The sequence below is a fragment of the Geotrypetes seraphini genome, chromosome 6 (assembly GCF_902459505.1).
Source record: "Geotrypetes seraphini chromosome 6, aGeoSer1.1, whole genome shotgun sequence".
Lineage (NCBI taxonomy): Eukaryota > Metazoa > Chordata > Amphibia > Gymnophiona > Dermophiidae > Geotrypetes > Geotrypetes seraphini.
The window spans coordinates 63115716-63135868 of NC_047089.1; the positions used below are offsets into that span (position 1 = coordinate 63115716).

Sequence of the window (20153 nt, forward strand, 5' to 3'; positions counted from 1 at the left end):
AGCTCCAATTCGTGAAACTTGAGTTGGGGGGTCGAAGGAAGTATGAGACAGCATTAGCATTATTATCACATTGTTTCAAGACCGGAGCGGTTGTGGGACGGATCCCAGCACCTCCACCGCATAAAGATAAGTACAGAAGGTTGTAACAACATTTAAGATTTAAATCTGTTTGCGGTGGAATGATATGGTGAACAGCTGTGATGGCCTCATTAACAATCTGCTCCATGTTCATTCACTTAAGTTTGGTTGTTGGGTCTGAGCTTTTCACACATATATAATTTGAAAGTAATAATACTGGTATAATGTCCTATTTGAGGACTGAGATGGTTATAATGATTTTGTAAGAAAGTGAAGATTACCTAATTGAAGAATAGTTTTTCATTTTTTTGTTTTGAGTTAATTAGATCTACATCATCTCCCGTTGCTTATATTTAGATTAACCACCTTTTTTTAATGAAGAGATTCACCCAAAGTGGTTTTTACAATACACTGAATAGTAATCAGTAGTGCTGCACGATACAGGAAAAAAATTTCGATTCGATTTTTCAATTCGATTTTCCTGCCCAATTGGGTGTTTTTATAAAACATCCTGGTGGGTTTATTTTATAGCCTCTTCACCCTCTTTGCCTTCTCCTAACCACACTGGTGCAGTGGTGTAAACAAAATAAATAAACAAAAAAGACTTTTCCTCTCTCTGTTAAATCCTAGCTCACGTTTGCGGTCTAACAAAAGCTCTTTTCAAATCTGACATATTGTAATCACAAAACAGAAAATAAAATTATTTTTTCTACCTTTTGTTGTCTGGTCAGTATTCAAATCTTGTGGGTACCAGGCTCTGGTTGTCTTCTGATAACTTGCTTGCCAGGGTCTCCTTCTTTTCTTCTTTCTCTGTGCTAACCATCAATCTTCTATTTCTGTCCTCCCCTTCTGTTTCCCTACCCTGGAGGTCTGGCATCTTTCCTTTTTTTTCATCTCCATCCACAGATCCACCTTTTCTCAGCTACCCTTTCATCCAGCACCTCTCCCTCCTTCCCCACCACCCCAGGGTCCGCCATCTCTCCCTTTCAGTTCCTTCTCCAGTATCTCTATGCCCCCCTCCACACCATCCCTTCTCTCCCTTTCTGTTCCTTCCCTCCCTAAATCCCATCAGCCACCATCTCTCTCCCACTCCTCTGTTTTTAGACCCATTATTTCTCCCCCCCCCAAAGTCCAGCATATGCACGTCTCTTTGAATCCCCCTCTTCCCTCCCTCCCTCCCTCCGTGTACTTCTACAACAGGGCCACCTCTCCTGAAGGTCTGTCCCCCCTGAAGGGCACTCCACCTCTGAAGGCCTGTCCCCCCTAAAGGCCTGCACCCTCCCTGAAGGCCTACACCCCATCCCTAAACGCCTGTCCCCCCCAAAGAACTGAATCTCCCCCCCCGAAGATGTACCCCTGAAGGCCTGCACCCTCCCTGAAGGCCTGCACCCCACCCCTGAACGCCTGCACCCCACCCCTGAAGGTCTGTACCCCCTAAAGAACTGTACCTCCCCCCTGAAGGTCTATCTCCCCCTGAAGGTCTGTTCCCCCCTTGAAGGCCTGCACCCCAACGAAGGCCTGCACCCCCACGAAAGCCTGCACCCCCCTGAAGGCCTGCTGTCCCCCCCCCCCACAGAAGGCCTGTCTGTTCCCCTCTGGCCTCCCGCAGCTCCATTTACCTGATTGAAGCAGAGAGCAGTCTGCAGAAAGGATCACAGGTACTTTAGCGATCCTTGCAGGTTGCCCATAGGCCTCCGGAACTGTCATCCCTCTGCCGCGATTCCGCCCCTCCTAAGGAAGTCCCTGATGGGTTCAGAAGCCTCAGGCCCTGCCCACAGGAGGGGCCTGAGGCATCTGAGTCAATCAGGGCCTTAGGCCCCTCCTGTGCATCACATGATGCACCGGGGTGGAACCTAAGGCCAGTGTCATCGTGGAGGAGCAGGAGGTGTTTTCAGTACCTCCTGCTCCCAATGTAGGGGGCCGAGAGGGGGAGTGGGCACTCCGGTGGGTAGAATATAAACTACGGAGCATCAATGATATCTGTGGCAGGTATAGAACTATGGAATGCCTTGCCTGGTAATCTGCAGTTTTGTGTGGGGAGGATGAATTTTAAGAAAATGCTGAAAACTCAATTATTTGCCAATGCCTTCTTATGCTAAGGTATATTTCAATTGATAATTGTCTTTTAGAACTCTTTTGTCAGCAATGTGTGATTTAAAGCTTGATTGTATTTCTGAATTGATTGAATTTGTGTTCTATCCCTGTTTATAACAGGGACAATTAATGATGTTTTTTTAAACATGTCTATTGTGACAGGGAAGCTCCTATCACAGTGAAAACTACTGCTAAAACTCCCCAGAATGCAGCACAGGGCTCTGTAAAACCCGGCATGGAGCCAGGACAGCTGGCTCAGCCAAAAGAATGAAAGCCAAGGCAGGTCCCAGCACAGCTGAAGAGCCAATTAGGGAAGGCTCTGAAAACCACTAATTGCCCCTATCACTCCTTTCCAGAGGTCAGGGAGAAACCTGAGACCAATTTAGAGAGGGGTGGAGTCAGACCCGGGAGTTTGCCTTATAGGCAAAGTAAGTTTGCAGACAGGGGGAGAAGGAGAGAGCAAGCAGTGGAGGACACAGCTGTCTCTGATGAGAGAAGCCAAATCACTCAAGGAGTTTCCAGGTCACAGAGGGTGCCTAAATCCCAGCATGAGCGTATGGCAGGAAGCCAACAGCTAAGGAGAGGTGGTACAGCACCTGGGAGGTACAGTGACTGGCAGCTTAAACCCCAGAGAGAAGGGCTGGAAAATTATCCCCAGGGAAAGGCTGCAGGTATTTTGGCAGACTTGCAGAGAGGGGGATGGGAAGCACAGCCTGGGAGAAATGAGGAAACGTTAAGCCAGAGTTCCCATGAGGGTGAATGGGAAATGTGCAGTGTCCTGAGTGATACTATAAGCGAAGAGGACATGGACCTGGGGGAATACAGTATGTGAAAGTCCTCAGCTAATCTCCTGAAGAACGTTCTCCCAGTGTTTCTTTGTTTCACACGGAAGCCAGAGCATTGCTAGCAAAGCTAATTAGGTGATAAAAACGTGTCAAGAAGATAAAGAGAGCTGAGAGGGGAAAAGGCTTGACACAAGCCGGGCTCAGCTATAAAAGCCAGAAGGTGTTAAGGTCCAGAGAGATCAATAAATCCCAGTGGGGATACGAGCCAAGGAAGGCATTGAACTGAGATAATATTTTGATGTTCTAGTATTTTTCCTTTTGATAAGGAGGGGCAATCCAGCTCCTCAGTAAAATACCTGAGACTCACCTGGACTGTAATGTAATAGTGTGCAGGATGCACCCAAAGGACTTTAACCAATCAAGGTGAATGTTTTCTTTTTGCTTCTGTTTTCTTTTCTCTGTACTTTGGGACACTAATAAACCTGGTATTGTTTTTCAAGGAATCCGGTATCCGGGTCTTCCTTTCACCACCATATAAAAGGCGTACTAAAATTATTACTTGTGGTCCGGGCCGGAATTTCCCACCTACTCGGGGACGGGCCCGGCCACACTATGTTATATGTGGTAATCACAGGGAAACAAGATTTTATGTATGTGATATGGAAATCGCATAGTTGTATGCGGTATATAAATTTTTAAATAAATAAATAAAAGGAAAATAAGTGTTTTTCCATAACATTTTATTACTTTTCCAATTGTTTTTTTAAAATGTATTTATTGCCTTCCTAACTTAAGCCATTTTAGATTTTTTTTTTTTAGGTTGGTCTAACATTTGGGTTTATTTTCCATTTCTTGCTGGTTTTATTTTTTTGCCCCCATCTCCTGGAACACAAAAATGACAGTGGCTCTCCATAGGTCTGGGTCTATCACAATGACAGTGGTTCCTCAGGCCTAGCTTTGCTCCAGCTCCCAACAGCTCCTTCTGGTCCCTGCCAAGAAGATAAAACCTGAAATACTCTACTAATAGAGGTAGATAAGGCCAGAACTTTTAAATGGTTCTAGACAGTAGACATGGCAGTAGAAAGGGGAGTAATGCAAAGAAGCTAGTAACATGCTGCACTTAGGAATTTTGGGGAATTTATATTTTCATAGGTTCAAAGTAGAACTATCTCAACTGGGCAGATGGGATGGACCAATTCAGTTTATCTGCTGTTACAACCATGAAGCGGCAACAGGCAGCTAATAAATTCTCAAATAACCCTACTTGAAAACAGGTAGACTAAATGGTCTTTGAATGAAAATCTGCTCTGTTCGAGAATCACTTGCTCACAAGATGCTCGTAGGTGTTAGACAAGCAGGGATATCAACTTATTCTCTTACCTGTGATTTTCCTGTCAGAAAACAGTATGCAGAAAGGAAGCCCATAAAAGTAGATCAGCAATAATTATACAGATCTTTTTGCATTTCTTTGTCCATCTCTACATTTCAGCCCTCTTCATGACTCAGTTCCTCTAATATCAATACAGCAATGTTACTTACCGTAACAGTTGTTATCCAGGGACAGCAGGCAGCTATTCTCACTAGTGGGTGATGTCATCCGACAGAGCCCCGACACGGACATCTTGAAAGCATGTCTTGCTTGAAGAAACTTAGAAGTTTCGAGATGCCCGCACCGCGCATGCGCCAGTGCCTTCCCGCCCGATGTACCGGGCGTGTCTCCTCAGTTCAGGTAGCTAGCCTGAGAAGCCAACCCAGGGGAGGTGGGTGGGACGTGAGAATAGCTGCCTGCTGTCCCTGGATAACAACTGTTACGGTAAGTAACATTGCTTTATCCCAGGACAAGCAGGCAGGTATTCTCACTAGTGGGTGACCTCCAAGCTAACCCCAATGGGATGGTGGGAGAGTTGGCAATTTCAAGAGAATAAATTTTGTAACACTGTTTGGCCAAACTGTCCATCCCGTCTGGAAAAAGTGTCCAGACAATAATGAGAGGTGAATGTATGAACCGAGGACCAAGTGGCAGCCTTACAAATCTCCTCAATCGGTGTCGATCTGAGGAAGGCTACAGAGGCTGCCATTGCTCTGACCTTATGGGCTGTGACCTTACCGGGAAGGGATAATCCAGCCTGGGCATAGCAGGAAGAGATACAAGCCGCCATCCAGTTAGAGATGGTGCGCTTCGATACAGGTCGTCCCAACTTGTTTGGATCAAAGGAGACGAAAAGTTGAGGAGCAGTTCTGTGAGGCTTTGTGCGATCCAAGTAGAAAGCTAAAGCACGTTTACAGTCCAGAGTGTGCAAAGCAGCTTCCCCAGGATGAGAATGAGGCTTTGGAAAGAACACTGGAAGCACGATGGATTGGTTGATGTGAAATTCAGAGACCACTTTAGGCAGGAATTTCGGATGAGTACGAAGAACCACCTTGTCATGATGGAATACAGTGAACGGTGGATCCGCCACTAGGGCCTGAAGCTCACTGACCCGGCGACCAGACGTGAGGGCCACCAGAAAAACCACCTTCCAGGTGAGATACTTAAGTGGAGCCTTGTTGAGAGGTTCAAACGGAGGCTTCATGAGATGAGACAGGACAACATTGAGATCCCAAACCACAGGAGGAGGTTTGATAGGAGGGTTGACATGAAAAAGACCTTTCATAAATCTGGAAACCACAGGATGAGCAGACAAAGGTTTCCCCTGTAGAGGCTGATGGAAAGCCGCAATAGCACTAAGGTGGACTCGTATGGAGGTAGACTTGAGACCAGACTGAGATAGGTGTAGAAGGTAGTCCAATACCGAAGAAAGGGAAGCTCGCTGAGGTTCCGTGGCATTGGAAATACACCAGGAGGAGAATCTAGTCCATTTTTGGGAGTAGCATTGTCGAGTAGCAGGCTTCCTGGAAGCCTCCAAGACCTCCCTCACTGCTTGAGAAAACTGGTGAGGAGTTATGTTGAAAGGAACCAAGCTGTCAGGTGGAGGGACTGCAGATTGGGATGAAGTAGTGAACCTTGATGTTGAGTGAGTAGTGAAGGAAACACTGGAAGAAGTATGGGCTCCCTGCTGCTGAGTTGAAGTAGAAGGGAGAACCAAGGTTGTCTGGGCCACCGAGGAGCAATTAGAATCATGGTGGCATGGTCTGATCTCAACTTGACCAGAGTCTTCTGAATGAGAGGAAAAGGAGGAAACGCATATAGGAAGCGATTCCCCAACCCAGCAGAAAAGCGTCCGCCTCGAGGCGGAGAGGAGTGTAGATCCTGGAGCAAAACTGAGGCAGCTTGAAGTTGTGGGGGGCTGCAAAGAGGTCTATCTGAGGCGTCCCCCACTGTGCAAATATCTGATGAAGGGGTTTGGAATTGAGCGTCCATTCGTGAGGTTGGAGAAGACGACTCAATTTGTCTGCCAAGACATTGTCCTTCCCCTGAATGTAGACAGCCCTGAGGAAGGTGTTGTGGCGGACCGCCCAATCCCAGACTCGAAGAGCTTCCTGGCAGAGGGAGGCCGAGCCCGTGCCCCCTTGCTTGTTTACATAATACATGGCGACCTGATTGTCGGTGCGAATGAGGATCACCATGTCGTGAAGCAGATGTTGAAAAGCCTGAAGAGCATTGAAGATGGCTCTGAGCTCCAGAAGATTGATTTGATGGAGTCGTTCCGCACTGGTCCAGAACCCCTGAGGGCGAAGACCATCCAGATGAGCTCCCCATGCATAGTTCGATGAATCGGTCGTGAGAACTTTCTGGTGGGGAGGAGAGTGAAACAGCAAACCTCTGGATAGATTCGAAGAGGTCATCCACCAGAGAAGAGACTGCCGTAGAGCAGGAGTGACCACAATGTGACGGGACAATGGGTCGGACACCTGAGTCCACTGAGATGCCAAGGTCCATTGAGGAATTCTGAGATGTAGTCTGGCAAAAGGCGTCACATGAACTGTGGATTCCATGTGACCCAAGAGGACCATCATGTGTCTCGCTGAGATGGACGGGCGAGAAGACACCGACTGGCAGAGTAGAAGAAGAGCATCCATGCGCTGAGGAGGAAGGAACGCTCGAAGTTGGATGGTATCCAGGACCGCCCCGATGAAGGGGAGAGTCTGGGTGGGCTGAAGATGTGACTTGGGAAAGTTGATCTCGAAGCCCAAGTGCTGCAGAAAACAAATCGTAGTCAAGGTCGCCGAAATGACCTCTGGGGCCGACGGGGCCTTGATGAGCCAGTCGTCGAGGTATGGAAACACCTGGAGACCCATGTTCCGGAGTGCAGCGGCCACCACCACCAGACACTTCGTGAAGACTCTGGGCGAAGAGGAAAGGCCAAATGGAAGCACTCGATACTGCAGATGTAGATGTCCCACCCGAAATCTGAGGAACTTGCGGGAGGCCGGATGAATCGGGATGTGAGTGTAGGCCTCCTTGAGGTCCAGAGAGCATAACCAATCGTTCTGCTCGAGGAGGGGATAGAGAGAGGCAAGGGTCAGCATACGGAACCGCTCCCTGACCAAAAACTTGTTGAGGACTCGAAGGTCCAAAATGGGCCGCAGATCGCCCGTCTTCTTCGGAACCAGGAAATACCGGGAGTAAAACCCTTGGTTTTGCTGATCTAACGGGACCGGCTCGACGGCCCGAAGCCGAAGCAAAGCCTGAGCCTCCTGGAGAAGAAGAGCGGTCTGCGTTAAGTTGGAAGGATACTCTCTTGGAGGGTGGTCCGGGGGGACCCGCTGGAAATGAAGAGAGTATCCCTCTCTTACGATGGTAAGGACCCAAAGGTCCGTGGTGATTGACTCCCATCGATGACAAAAATGATGGAGATGACCCCCTATGGGAAAAACAGGGGAAGACAGAACGTTGGTTATGCTCCCTGGAAGAGAGTCAAAAAGGCTGAGTAGCCTTGGGTGCAGCCGACATCTGAGGCTTCTGCTGAGTCTTCTGCGGAGGCTGTCTCTTCGCAGGCTGTCTCGCAGGAGGAGTCTGCCTCGGTTGATAACGCCGCTGGTAAATTTGAGGCGGTCTAGAGGGACGAGACTGCTGAGGCTTCGGTTTAGGACGCAGAATAGACTGAAAAGACTTTTCATGGTCCGACAGCTTTTTAGTAACAGTTTCTATAGACTCATCAAATAGATCCGCTCCTGCACAAGGAACATTTGCAAGTCTGTCTTGGAGGTTCGGATCCATATCGATGGTGCGAAGCCATGCCAGGCGACGCATGGCGACCGAACATGCCGCAGCACGTGCCGAGAGCTCGAAGGCATCGTAAGAGGATTGCATCAGCTGCAGCCGCAACTGGGACAGGGTCGCCACCACCTCTTCAAACTGGAAACGAGCCCGAGCATCGATGAAAGGGATGAACTTGCGGAGCACCGGCAAGAAGAAATCCAAATATGAAGAGAAGAAAAAATTGTAATTGAGCACTCGAGTCGCCATCATCGAGTTTTGATAGATACGTCTACCAAACTTGTCCATCGTTCTCCCCTCCCTGCCCGGAGGCACGGAAGCATAGACTTGGGAGGGATGAGAACGCTTGAGAGAAGACTCGACCAGAAGGGACTGATGAGAAAGTTGAGCTCCCTCAAACCCCTTGTGGTGAACGATGCGGTATCGAGCATCCAGTTTACTGGGAACTGCAGGCAAGGAATACGGTGTCTCAAAACAGCGCATGAAAGTCTGGTCCAGCAGCTTGTGCAGAGGAAGCCGAAGTGTCTCCGCCGGAGGGTGAGGTAAATGCATGGTGTCCAAATACTCTTTAGAATATTTGGACCCAGTGTCTAAAGTCACATCCAAGTCATCCGCCATCTGTCTGAGAAAGGATGAGAAAGACAGCTGGTCTGCCAAGGCCGGCCGACGGGACGGACTAGAAGACGTGGAAGCCTCCGGGTCCAGGGAGAGCTGAGATCGGCATGGAGAATAGGAGGTAGATGGTTCCTCATACTCTGGCCCCTCCGGCTGGGACACATCCGACGAGGAGTACCCCAAACGCTGGATCTTCTTCTGCGGAGACACCTCCGAATGACGTGAGGAGTGCCTAGAAGAGTGCCGAGATCGATGCCCCTCCCGGTGACGGGACGGAGAACGAGATCTTCTATGCATCGATTGATCCTTCGAAGCCTCAAAGGAATGGATAGGGCTCGATGCAGTGGATCGCAGAGGTGGCAGAGATGCGGATTCACGCAGCGCCACCCATGTCTGGTATGGAGTGCGGAAGAACTCCTCCTGCGATGCCGTATGCCCAGGACTACGATTATCAGGAGCCGCCCTAGCACCCTGTTGTCGTGGGGGTGTGATGGGCTCCAAAGGTGGCATCTCCGGAAGGGAAGCCCTCCTGGAGGATTCCGCCGCCCTCCGCCGATCCCCCTCGTCGAGCAGAGAGATCGAACGACGAGGAGGAGGGGGAGGGGGCGGACCGCCCTCCGAAACCGGGGTCGGAATCTCACCTTGAATGTTGGCGATAAGCCGGGGTCCCATAGTGCGCATAAGCTCGACAAACTGAGCTTCTAGCAGGGACCGAAGCGAAGCCGATATGGAGGGATCCGCACCGAAAGGGGGTCCTCCTGCACGGTCTTCGCGTTCCTTCGTGGCCACGTGCTTCTGCTTGCTAGCTTTAGGCACTTTGATGACCACGGGAGGGACAGTGGAAGGCGGCACCTGAACCGAGGAGACGGAGGCAGGCGCCGATGCTGAACTCGAAGCTGAAGCCGGAGCAAACGATGTGGGCTTCACGATGCTCGATGCAGGAGTCGCAGATGTGGGTTTCGAATGGATCGGTGAAACCTCAACAGCCGCAGCAGCAGAGATGTCCTTGGCAGTCTCCATCTTGAACATCGACTCCCAGAGCAAGCAGCGCCACTTAAACGAGCGCGCAGTGAGCGTGGAACAAGGCCGGCACGATTTCGGAACGTGTTCCGGACCCAAACACTGAAGGCAGCGTCGGTGTGGGTCCGTCAGCGAAATCGCACGCTGGTACTTGCTGCACTTTTTAAAACCGGTGATTGGTCGGGACATAGGCCGGAAAATCGACGCTGCAAGGTCGAAGGCGCTAGGCCGCAGTCACGAGGCCGGCCCGGCCGAACCGCCGGAAGAAATAATTTTAAGTTTTTTGTTTTTTTTAAATAAAGTAAAATAGAAATAAAGTCAAAGAAAGAAATACAAACGCGGGTTAAGAAGGCAAAAAAACTGAAATTCAGTCAGCGCAGAATGAAGACAAACTTCTCAGCTCCGCGGAAAGAAAAGAACTGAGGAGACACGCCCGGTACATCGGGCGGGAAGGCACTGGCGCATGCGCGGTGCGGGCATCTCGAAACTTCTAAGTTTCTTCAAGCAAGACATGCTTTCAAGATGTCCGTGTCGGGGCTCTGTCGGATGACATCACCCACTAGTGAGAATACCTGCCTGCTTGTCCTGGGATAAACTATGCTTAGCCCTCTTTTTTTCTACAACATAATCTCACCATTAAATCCCCTTTGGTCATCCCCTGCAACTCAGCCTCTAGGTCTTTCCTCTGTTCACTTGTACACCTCATTTCAGGATACGCAAATAAAAATTGTATTGTATTGTATACACAATTCAAAATGTAACTCCATGAATCTTCTTAAAGCTCTGATCTACCAATATGGATCATTCCTACATCTGTCCCTATCCTCGGTATCCTATAGTCTCCCTTGTGCCCTACTGAGAATATGAACCACTCAGAGCTTGTGCTATACCTTGTAGCTTTGTATTGATGTATCTATGTACCTTACAAACCTCATATTTAGACTGTCACCATTATATAGAAATATATATTTTATTTTAGGAAAGTGAACTGTAAAAGGGACAATTCTATAAATGGGTGCCTCCCTTTAGTTGTGCTGATGTCACATGGTGAGAACATATTCTTTAACTGAATCCGGGTGCTCAAAGTTCCACCATAACCTGGCATTAGCACACCTTAAATTTAGGTGCATGCAGTTAAACCAGCTACTGATCTGATGTAAAGTTGGTGCACCTAAATGCAGCAAAGGCACACAACTTATACCAAAGGCACACCCAAATCTCACCCATGCTCGACCTACATGTATAACCCCCTTGCATTTGCACAATATGCCTTTCAAAGAATCGTGCTTCCATGTGTACTGCTGTGCATTTATATATGCAAAGGGATGCACATCCTAGAGAACCTTGTTTAAGAATTGCCCTTTAAAATTTATTTATTTATTCATTCATTTTTATAGCCCATCCTCCCAGGAGCCCAGAACAAGTTACAAGGATACATACACAAAGTTTCCAGGAACAGAGATTCATCAAGGAAAATGTTGGCATTAAAGATAAATAAACCAAAATTTAGTATTAAGACATATAGATATTCCCTATCTGTCCCGGACAAGATCATAATCTATGCTAGAAAGCCTGAATGTGAATGATAGGAACTATATACATATAATAGAATGCAGAAAGCAATATAAAACTCACTAAAATAAGAAGAAAATGTAATGGAAAGAAAAGCAAAATAAATGAGAAAATTAAGCTGAAGTGGAATAGAAGTCCAATTGGGCTCAAATCAGTGTAAGGCAACAGCAGGATACAATGACCGAGATGAACCCTCGATGATAGTTGGCCGAAGATGATCTCTGGATCCTCACCATAGAAGAGGGCTAACAATTGCAGGGAGGAGGCAGGTCACAGCTGATCCACAAACCACAAGAGAGCAGCCCACAACATTTGCGGGCTCTCCCTCCACAGCCTTGCAGACATCTGATGCACCATTATCCGACATCAGGTCCAGCCAACTTTAGCACCCAATCCTCCGGCTCCAGGACAGGCCAACGGGTCAGCGTGCAGAGCTAGATGTCACAGTCAGCATCCAGGAAGAACAGTGGTCCGTCCCCGCCGACACCACTCCTCCCACCACTCAGGTACATAGCTCACCAACCATTATTTGGCATTTATTTCTTTGGGATCACCCAAAGAAGGGAATATATACTATGAAAGGGTGCTGAAAAGTTTGCAGCCCAACCAAATTCCTAAATTCTAAGTGTTATTTTGCCATTGTAGCTGAAAACAGTGTTATCTTATTTTAAGTGCTAATTTGCAGAAACAAAACTCTATTTTGACATTGTTTCAGGTCACTGATTGAACCATATCCATGTCATTCTCTTCTTGGTTGGTCCGAGAACTTTTCAGCACCACCTCATATACTACTCAAACTGTCCTGAAAATATACTATAGGGTCCTCTCATGCAAAAGAGCTGACAGAGTAAGGGATTCTGGAACTACTGCAGACTTTCTCCAACATGTGCATGTTGTCTTATGATATTTGGACTTTCTGGGCCAAGGTTGTTTTCTTTTTTTTTTCCCAGCCTAAAGCATGGGTAGATGGCCTCTACCTTACTATAGTTCATGGACTGAGCACAAGGTTATAGCTATTCCAGAGAGTTTTGACACCACTCCCAAAGCTCTAATAACATACAAGGTAAGATGACTTATGCTCTCTGGAGCCTTTCAGGTTCAGGTCAGTCAGGATTTAAAAGGTGGTCTATGTGAAACAAGTCTGATCTCAGTCCAGCTCCTGCTGGAAAAGTGTCCAAATATTATCACCATCACAAACTGGCATTACTTGGCATCCTAACTACGAGTCTCAGAAGAAGCCAAATATTCTATAAGCATAGTGACTAAATTATCTTCCTACTAATGCTGCCCGATTCAGGGAAAAGATTTTCAATTCAATCTATTGAATCAATTTTTCAATTTGATTTTCCTCCCAATTTGGTGTTTTTTTCAAACATTCTGGCAGATTTATTTTGTAGCTTCTTCACCCACCCCACCCCTCCCCCTTTGGCCTCTCCTAAACCAAAAAAAGTGCCGGTGCCCCTATGCAGCACTTCCTGACCAACACCCCCACCACCACCACCACCACAGTGAGCTCTGACATTGGGCCTCCTAAAGCAGGAGGAGCAGCAGCAGTAGATGGCCAGCAAGAGGCAGCGCTTAGAATAGGCTTTTCACTGCCAGAGCGCTGCCACTCCTGCTTTAGGAGGCACGAAGGTATGCAGGGAGGAGGGTTAGTCACTGAATCAGCAAGCCCCATTTTTTAAGAAAATGAATCGATTTGAATCGATTTACCAAAGTGAATCGGTGAATTGGGCAGCACTATTTCCTACTCACAGAAGGTGGCCCTCCAGAGTGGAACCGAGGTAGATTAGCTAGACAAGGTAGAAAAGCTCATGATATACCAGGTCTGTAGATAACTAAAGGACTCTTGTTGGTCACATTAATCTGGCATGTTCCACAGGTACAAACATTCACTTAAGAATGTGGAAATATCCATATTTCAGCTCAACAATCTAATGAAATCATTTTAGAATTACCTCTGGAAGTCCATTTAGAGCCGAAACACCAACAGAATCCAAGAAAGGGGCAAAACTTTTGACATATATGTCTTTCACCTGAAAGAGAACTTCCCAGTATTAGAACTCAGCAGGCAAAAGAATTAAATTGTTTCTTTTTCTATTTTTTTTTTCTGGATTCTACTGCTACTACTACTTATCACTTATATGGCGCTGAAAGGCATACACAGCACTATACATTATAGGCAGTCCCTGCTCAGAAGAGCTTACAATCTAACTTGGACAGACAGACATGATATATAGGGTTGGAGATGCAGAACCCAAGGTGAGAGGAGTTAGGAGTCTAAAGCACTCTCAAAAGAGGTAGGCTTTTAACTGGGCCTTAAACACTGCCAGAGATGGAGCCCACCATAGGGATTTGGGCAGCTTGCTCCAAGCTTACAGGGTAACAAGGCAGAAGGGACAAGTCTGGAGTTGGCAGCTGAAGAGGAAGGCACAGATAGGAGGGACTTAACAGCTGAGCGGAGCTCATGGGGGGGATCATAAAGGGAGATAAGTGAAGAGAGATAGTGAGGGGCAGCTGAATGAGTGCACTGTAGGTCAGTAAAAGGAGTTTGAATTGTATTCAGAAACAGATGGGAAGCCAATGAAGTGGCTTTAGGAGAGGGGTAATGCGAGTATAGCGGCTCTCCCATAATATGTCATGCAGCCGAATTCTGGATGGATTAGAGGGGAGGGAGATGTCTAAGTGGAAGGCTATATTTTACAAGTTTTTAATATGTTGAATTTTTAAATCACTATACTACTACTACTACTACTACTTATAGGGATACTGAAAGCCATGGGAAGAGAAGAAGGGAAGAGGTGTAGAGAGAGAAGAGAAGAGGTCCTAGGGGTATATGTAAGCTGCTTGTGGGGGGTATGCGGCGCTGGGCGCTATATGTCTCTCAACTTCCTTCTGCTGTAACGTAAACATGGCGCCGGTGCTGTATATCTACCTTACTTCTGCCATCGTGTATCTCCCACCTTCCTTGTCTTCTCTCCTCAGCACCCCCCCCTTCCTGGAACAGCAATGGCAGCTCACTGTGTGACCTTTGCTAGGCTGGCCCGCCTCTGACGAAAAAGGAAGTTGCATCATCAGAGACAGGCCAGCCTAGCAAAGGCTATTCCATCAGGCAGCCTCGGGGCTTTTGCTAGGCTGGCCTGCCTCTGATAGTGTGGAGGAGTGGGAGAAATAGGGCATGGGGAGAGAACATGTGAGTGCGGTTGGGGAGAGATGGACTGGGGGATGGGAAGGAAGGATGTCACACTTGAGGGAAGGGACGAGGAGAAATAGAAAGCATGCAGGAGGCAGAAAGTGTTGGACTCATGGAGAGAGAGGGAGGGAGAGATAGGCGGGGAGGGCAGAAAGGAGGGAAGGAGAAATGTCACACTCAGGGAAAGGGGAGAGGGCAGAGAGTAAAAAATTGGACTCATGGAGGAAGAGAGAGATGTTGGTTGAGGGAGGGAATGAGGACTGGAGGAGAGGAAGCGTGCAGGAGGCAGAGAGAAAGAAATGTTGGATGTGGCAGTAGAGGGAGTGGGAGAGATGCACCATGGATCTCTCTCTCTCTCTTTCCCCACTCCCCTTGCAGCAAGGGAAGGAATGAGAGACGGACAGTGAGAAAGAGAGGGAGACATGTTGCCAATGGGGAGAGAGGAGAGAAGAAGAAAAGTTGCACTCATGGAGGGACAGAGAGAGTTGTTGGTTGGGGAAGGGAATGAGATCTGGAGGAGGGGAAGCGTGCAGGAGGCAGAAAGAAAAAAATATTGGATGCACAGCCAGAAGGAAGTGCAACTCATAACTCATGAAATCACCAGACAATAAAGGTAGGAAAATGATTTTATTTTCAATTTAGTGATTGAAATGTGTCCGTTTTGAGAATTTATATCTGCTGTCTATAATTTGCACTACATTTGTCTATTTTTCTATAGTTGTTACTGAGGTGACATTGCATATTTAGGCTATTCATATAAATCCATTGGATATGAGTAGTTTTGGAGTGATAGCTGAATAAGTTAAAATAAAATATAATAAAATGTAAGTAGGTAATTAATTAATTTAACAAAAGGATTTTATATGCAGTAATTCTAATTCAATAAGGATCAACAATTTATAATATTTTTTAATAAATAGTGATACACATTAATAATAAAAAATAATAAAAAATTTTAAAGAGAGTTTTTAAAGTATGTTGTAGATTAAAACATGAAAATCTAAATAAGAGGATTGTAGTATGGTGAATTAACCACTGGCTGTCCCCCAGAGCTCTTCTTAATCGCAAGAGTCAGTATGTAGGATATTTTGCTAACACTTAGATCTATTTACAATGATATTTTTCTTATGCTTTATTGTTTAGTGCCAATAAAAATAATGATATTGTTCCTGAGGAAGCTCTATTGTGTGTAAAGAGAGCGAAACGGAGATCTTCTGTCGTTTCCAGTTGGCCGGGTAGCACATCTATACATGAGCTAAGTATCATTACGATTTTGACATAAGAAGATTATTTAAGTAAAACAACGTTAATGAATGGTATAATATGAAATAAATAAGATAAAAATCAAATTAAATTGTGGAATAAATGATTTAGTGGACCGATGATAGTTCACAAGATAGTTATACGCCGATACTTGTTCTAGTGGCGGTATAACTGTGAACACTTGAGATCCACAATAAACCGTTGAATGAATTTAATTTAATTTAATGTATGAGATTTTGGACTTATGACTCTGGCAGTAGCCTATATATTTTTGAAGTAAGAGTGCGTAGCACAATATTTTTCAAGGAGTAGTTAATATTGCATATTTAAAGTCATCTGCCTTGACCTCTTTGAAAACCCCCCAAATACAAATAATTAACATTTTCTCTGCATACAGTGTGCCTTGTGTTAATTTTGTGGTTACCATTATATATAATATTATATTGTGTGTATATGAAAAATGGATTGATGAAATTGCATTACAATTACAGTGGTATTATTATTATGGGGATGGGGTCTTGGAGCTTGGGCAGGGCTTGGGTAGGGGTACTCGATTGATATTTGTTAGACTTAGGGGGTACTTGGCTTGAAAAAGTCGAGAAATACTGATCTTTATCGACTGTCACTTACTATGTTGCATCATACCCAGGAAAACCATTAAAATATGCCTTACCACAATGTCCCGTAAACTTTGTCGAGCCGCAACACACTAAATGTAGTAGCCATGGTGTAAAGCATCCAGAACTGCGCGGACGTCATCACATCGACATCCACACATGTGCGAAGGCCCTCCAGACAGGCCATGAACCACCAGTGGGGTTGCCAGCAGGGAAGAGGGCCCGAGAGAAGGAAAGGTGCTGCCGCCGGCTGATTGCCTACAGGACATGCCTCTCACTGCAAAAGGCATGTCTTATAGGCAGTCAGCTGGTGCCGGCGCCTCTCCTCCTCCCCAGTGTGTCGCGATACACCTCTCTCACAATCTGGCGTGTAAAAGCTGCTCCTGATTGGTGTAGCCTGACTTTAGTACCAGGAAGAGGTGGTCGGAAAATACCACGAAAGAATCCGCGAAAGAGTCCGCGATTTGCGAACCATGAATTCACAGGGGTATACCGTATAAGGCGTAAAAGCTACCTTAGGAGACTAGGAGAGAGAGATGGCTAAAGCAAAGTGGAACAATGGAAAAAAGAGAAAATCTAAATTAAATAAGGAAGAGAAGTTAAGATAAACAAATCTAAAAATTATCCAGGCATGTAAAAACTAGGAAACTTTGCTTAAAAATTATAATAAAGTAAGAATCTGAAATTATGTTTATCAATATAAAAATATATGCAAACATATGCAAAAGTGGCACAGAATCTTGGAAGCTGTGCCACAGACTTCCCTTACACTTGATCTGGTCTTACTGCAGGAAACTTTATGGCTATTGACCTTACCTATTTCCTTTGCTGAAATCACTAGCCTGCTAAGGCTGTAAGTTCTATTAACAGTAACCTTACCTCATCCACACTGCAATCGTTCTCTTTACAGAGGGCTTCAATGACTCTGGTGTTGGTTTCTATTTGCTTTGATGTAAGGGTATTCCTGTTTTGGCTTCGCTTTGCAGTACGGCCTGGGCCATTTATTGACATGTTGCTCACAGCTGTTTCTGTTTGGAGAGAGTACATTGCTACAATTTGTAATACACACATGTTTGAGAAAATGTTGGGTGACTTCTTGGCCACTGTGTCTACATTTTTATAGAAAAGACAATATTTGCCATACGCCTCCTCTAACCTTCCTAACAAATAAACCATGATTTTATTGTGCCAAATATTCAGTTAAATGTCCACGTAAGCAGTCGTGATTATCACACAGTATGATTTGAAGTAAAAACTAAAGCAACATCCAGACACACCATGCATAAGTCCTGTATTAAAAAATGCTGTCTTCAGTAAAGTGGGGAGCTACCTGAAGGAAGAGCTGACAAAGTGAGAGAAAATAAAGAAAGTGGAAGAATAGTGCACTAAATTGAAACACGTTATAAAAAGGGTAATGGATCATTATATAAAGAAAGTAAATAAGAGGGAAAGGAAATACATGATTTTCCAAGGAAAAGGCTGAAACAAAAGCAAAAAGAGAAGCATTCACAAAATACAAAGAATAGCAGGTAGAGTACAGAAAAGGATACTGTGGACACTGGCAACTAAATGAAAGGAGGGAGTCCCTTCTCTTCTTAAGGACAAGCCAAACAGCACAGTTACTTACCGTAACAGGTGTTATCCAGGGACAGCAGGCAGATATTCTTAACGTATGGGTGACGTCACCGACGGAGCCCCGGTACGGACACTTTTAACTAGAAAGTTCTAGTTGACCGCACCGCGCATGCGCGGGTGCCTTCCCGCTCGACGGAGGAGAGCGTGGTCCCCAGTTAAGATAAGCCAGCTAAGAAGCCAACCCGGGGAGGAGGGCGGGTCCTAAGAATATCTGCCTGCTGTCCCTGGATAACACCTGTTACGGTAAGTAACTGTGCTTTATCCCAGGACAAGCAGGCAGCATATTCTTAACGTATGGGTGACCTCCAAGCTAACAGAGGGGGAGGAGGGATGGTTGGCCATTAGGAAAATAAATTGTGTAACACAGATTGGCTGAAGAGTCCATCCCGTCTGGAGAAGGCATCCAGACAGTAGTGAGTAGTGAACGTGTGAACTGAGGACCAAGTGGCAGCCTTACAGATTTCCTCGATGGGCGTGGAACGGAGAAAAGCCACAGAAGCAGCCATAGCTCTGACTCTGTGGGCCGTGACAGCACCTTCCAGTGAGAGACCGGCCCGAGCATAACAGAAGGCAATGCAGGCAGCAAGCCAGTTAGAAAGCGTCCGTTTAGAGACAGGGCGACCTAAACGGTTAGGGTCGAAAGATAGAAAGAGCTGAGGGGATGCGCGGTGAGCCCTGGTGCGATCAAGATAGTAAGCAAGGGCACGCTTATAGTCCAGCGTGTGCAATGCCTGTTCCCCAGGATGAGAATGGGGCTTAGGGAAAAAGACAGGTAACACAATGGACTGGTTGAGGTGAAATTCCGAGACCACCTTGGGAAGGAACTTAGGATGGGTGTCATGGTGAAAAACAGTGAAAGGTGGGTCGGCAACCAGTGCATGCAGCTCACTAACCCGCCTGGCAGAGGTGATGGCAATGAGGAAAAGCACCTTCCAGATAAGAAATTTGAGGGAAGTCGAGGCAAGAGGCTCAAACGGAGGTTTCATGAGGGTGGACAGAACCACATTCAGGTCCCAGACGACTGGAGGAGGCTTCAGAGGTGGTTTGACATTGAAGAGGCCTCTCATGAACCGGGAAACCAGGGGATGAGCCGTAAGAGGTTTTCAGAGTACTGGCTCATGAAACGCATTGATGGCACTGAGGTGCACTCTGATTGAGGTGGACTTGAGGCCAGCGTCAGATAAAGAGAGCAAATAGTCAAGTATAGTCTCCACCGCCAAAGAGGTGGGATTGTGGTGATGCAGTAGACACCAAGAGGAGAACCGGGTCCACTTCTAGTGGTAGCATTGGAGGGTTTTCTGGAGGCATTCAAAACCTGACGGACAGGCTGAGACAAATTTTCTGGAGAGGTCAGCCCGAGAGAAACCAAGCTGTCAAGTGGAGCGAAGACAGATTGGGATGTAGTAGAGACTGATGCTGCTGTGTAAGTAGGGTAGGAAACACAGGAAGAGGAATGGGCTCCCTGGAGCTGAGCTGGAGCAGGAGAGAGAACCAGTGTTGGCGAGGCCACCGAGGAGCGATGAGAATCATGATGGCATTGTCTCTGCGGAGTTTGAACAATGTCCGCAATATCAGAGGAAGTGGAGGGAAGGCATAGAGAAACCGACCCGTCCAGTTGAGCAGGAACGCATCCGGGGTCAGACGATGAGGAGAGTAGAGTCTTGAACAGAAAAGGGGCAGTTGATGGTTGTGAGGAGCTGCAAAGAGGTCCACCTGAGGAGTGCCCCACCGATCGAAGATGGAGTGGAGTGTGGTCGGATCCAGAGTCCACTCGTGAGGTTGAAGGATGCGGCTGAGATTGTCGGCCAGGGAGTTCTGTTCGCCCTGGATGTAGACAGCCTTGAGGAAGAGATTGCGGCCCGTGGCCCAGGTCCAGATGCGGATGGCCTCCTGACAGAGGAGGGGAGAACCAGTGCCGCCTTGCTTGTTTATGTAATACATGGCGACTTGGTTGTCTGTGCACAGGAGAAGAACCTGAGGGTAGAGAAGGTGTTGGAAAGCTTTGAGTGCATAGAACATGGCCCTGAGTTCCAGGAAGTTGATATGATGTTGACGCTCCTGAGGGGTCCAGAGACCCTGTGTGCGAAGTTCTCCCAGGTGGGCCCCCCATGCGTAGGGGG

General features: G+C 46.8%; 1 protein-coding gene across 2 annotated transcripts in view; it reads right to left on the reverse strand.

The window, feature by feature from the left end:
- The window catches only part of RB1 (RB transcriptional corepressor 1), a 382409-nt gene that overhangs the window by 300476 nt on the left and 61780 nt on the right, over window positions 1–20153 (reverse strand). For both annotated transcript variants that reach the window (XM_033948118.1, XM_033948117.1), the window contains exons 8-9: window positions 17278–17426; window positions 13284–13361 (exon numbers count right to left, since the gene is read on the reverse strand). In XM_033948118.1, the coding sequence (XP_033804009.1) occupies window positions 13284–13361; window positions 17278–17426 (227 nt within the window). The remainder of the gene's footprint in view (window positions 1–13283; window positions 13362–17277; window positions 17427–20153) is intronic.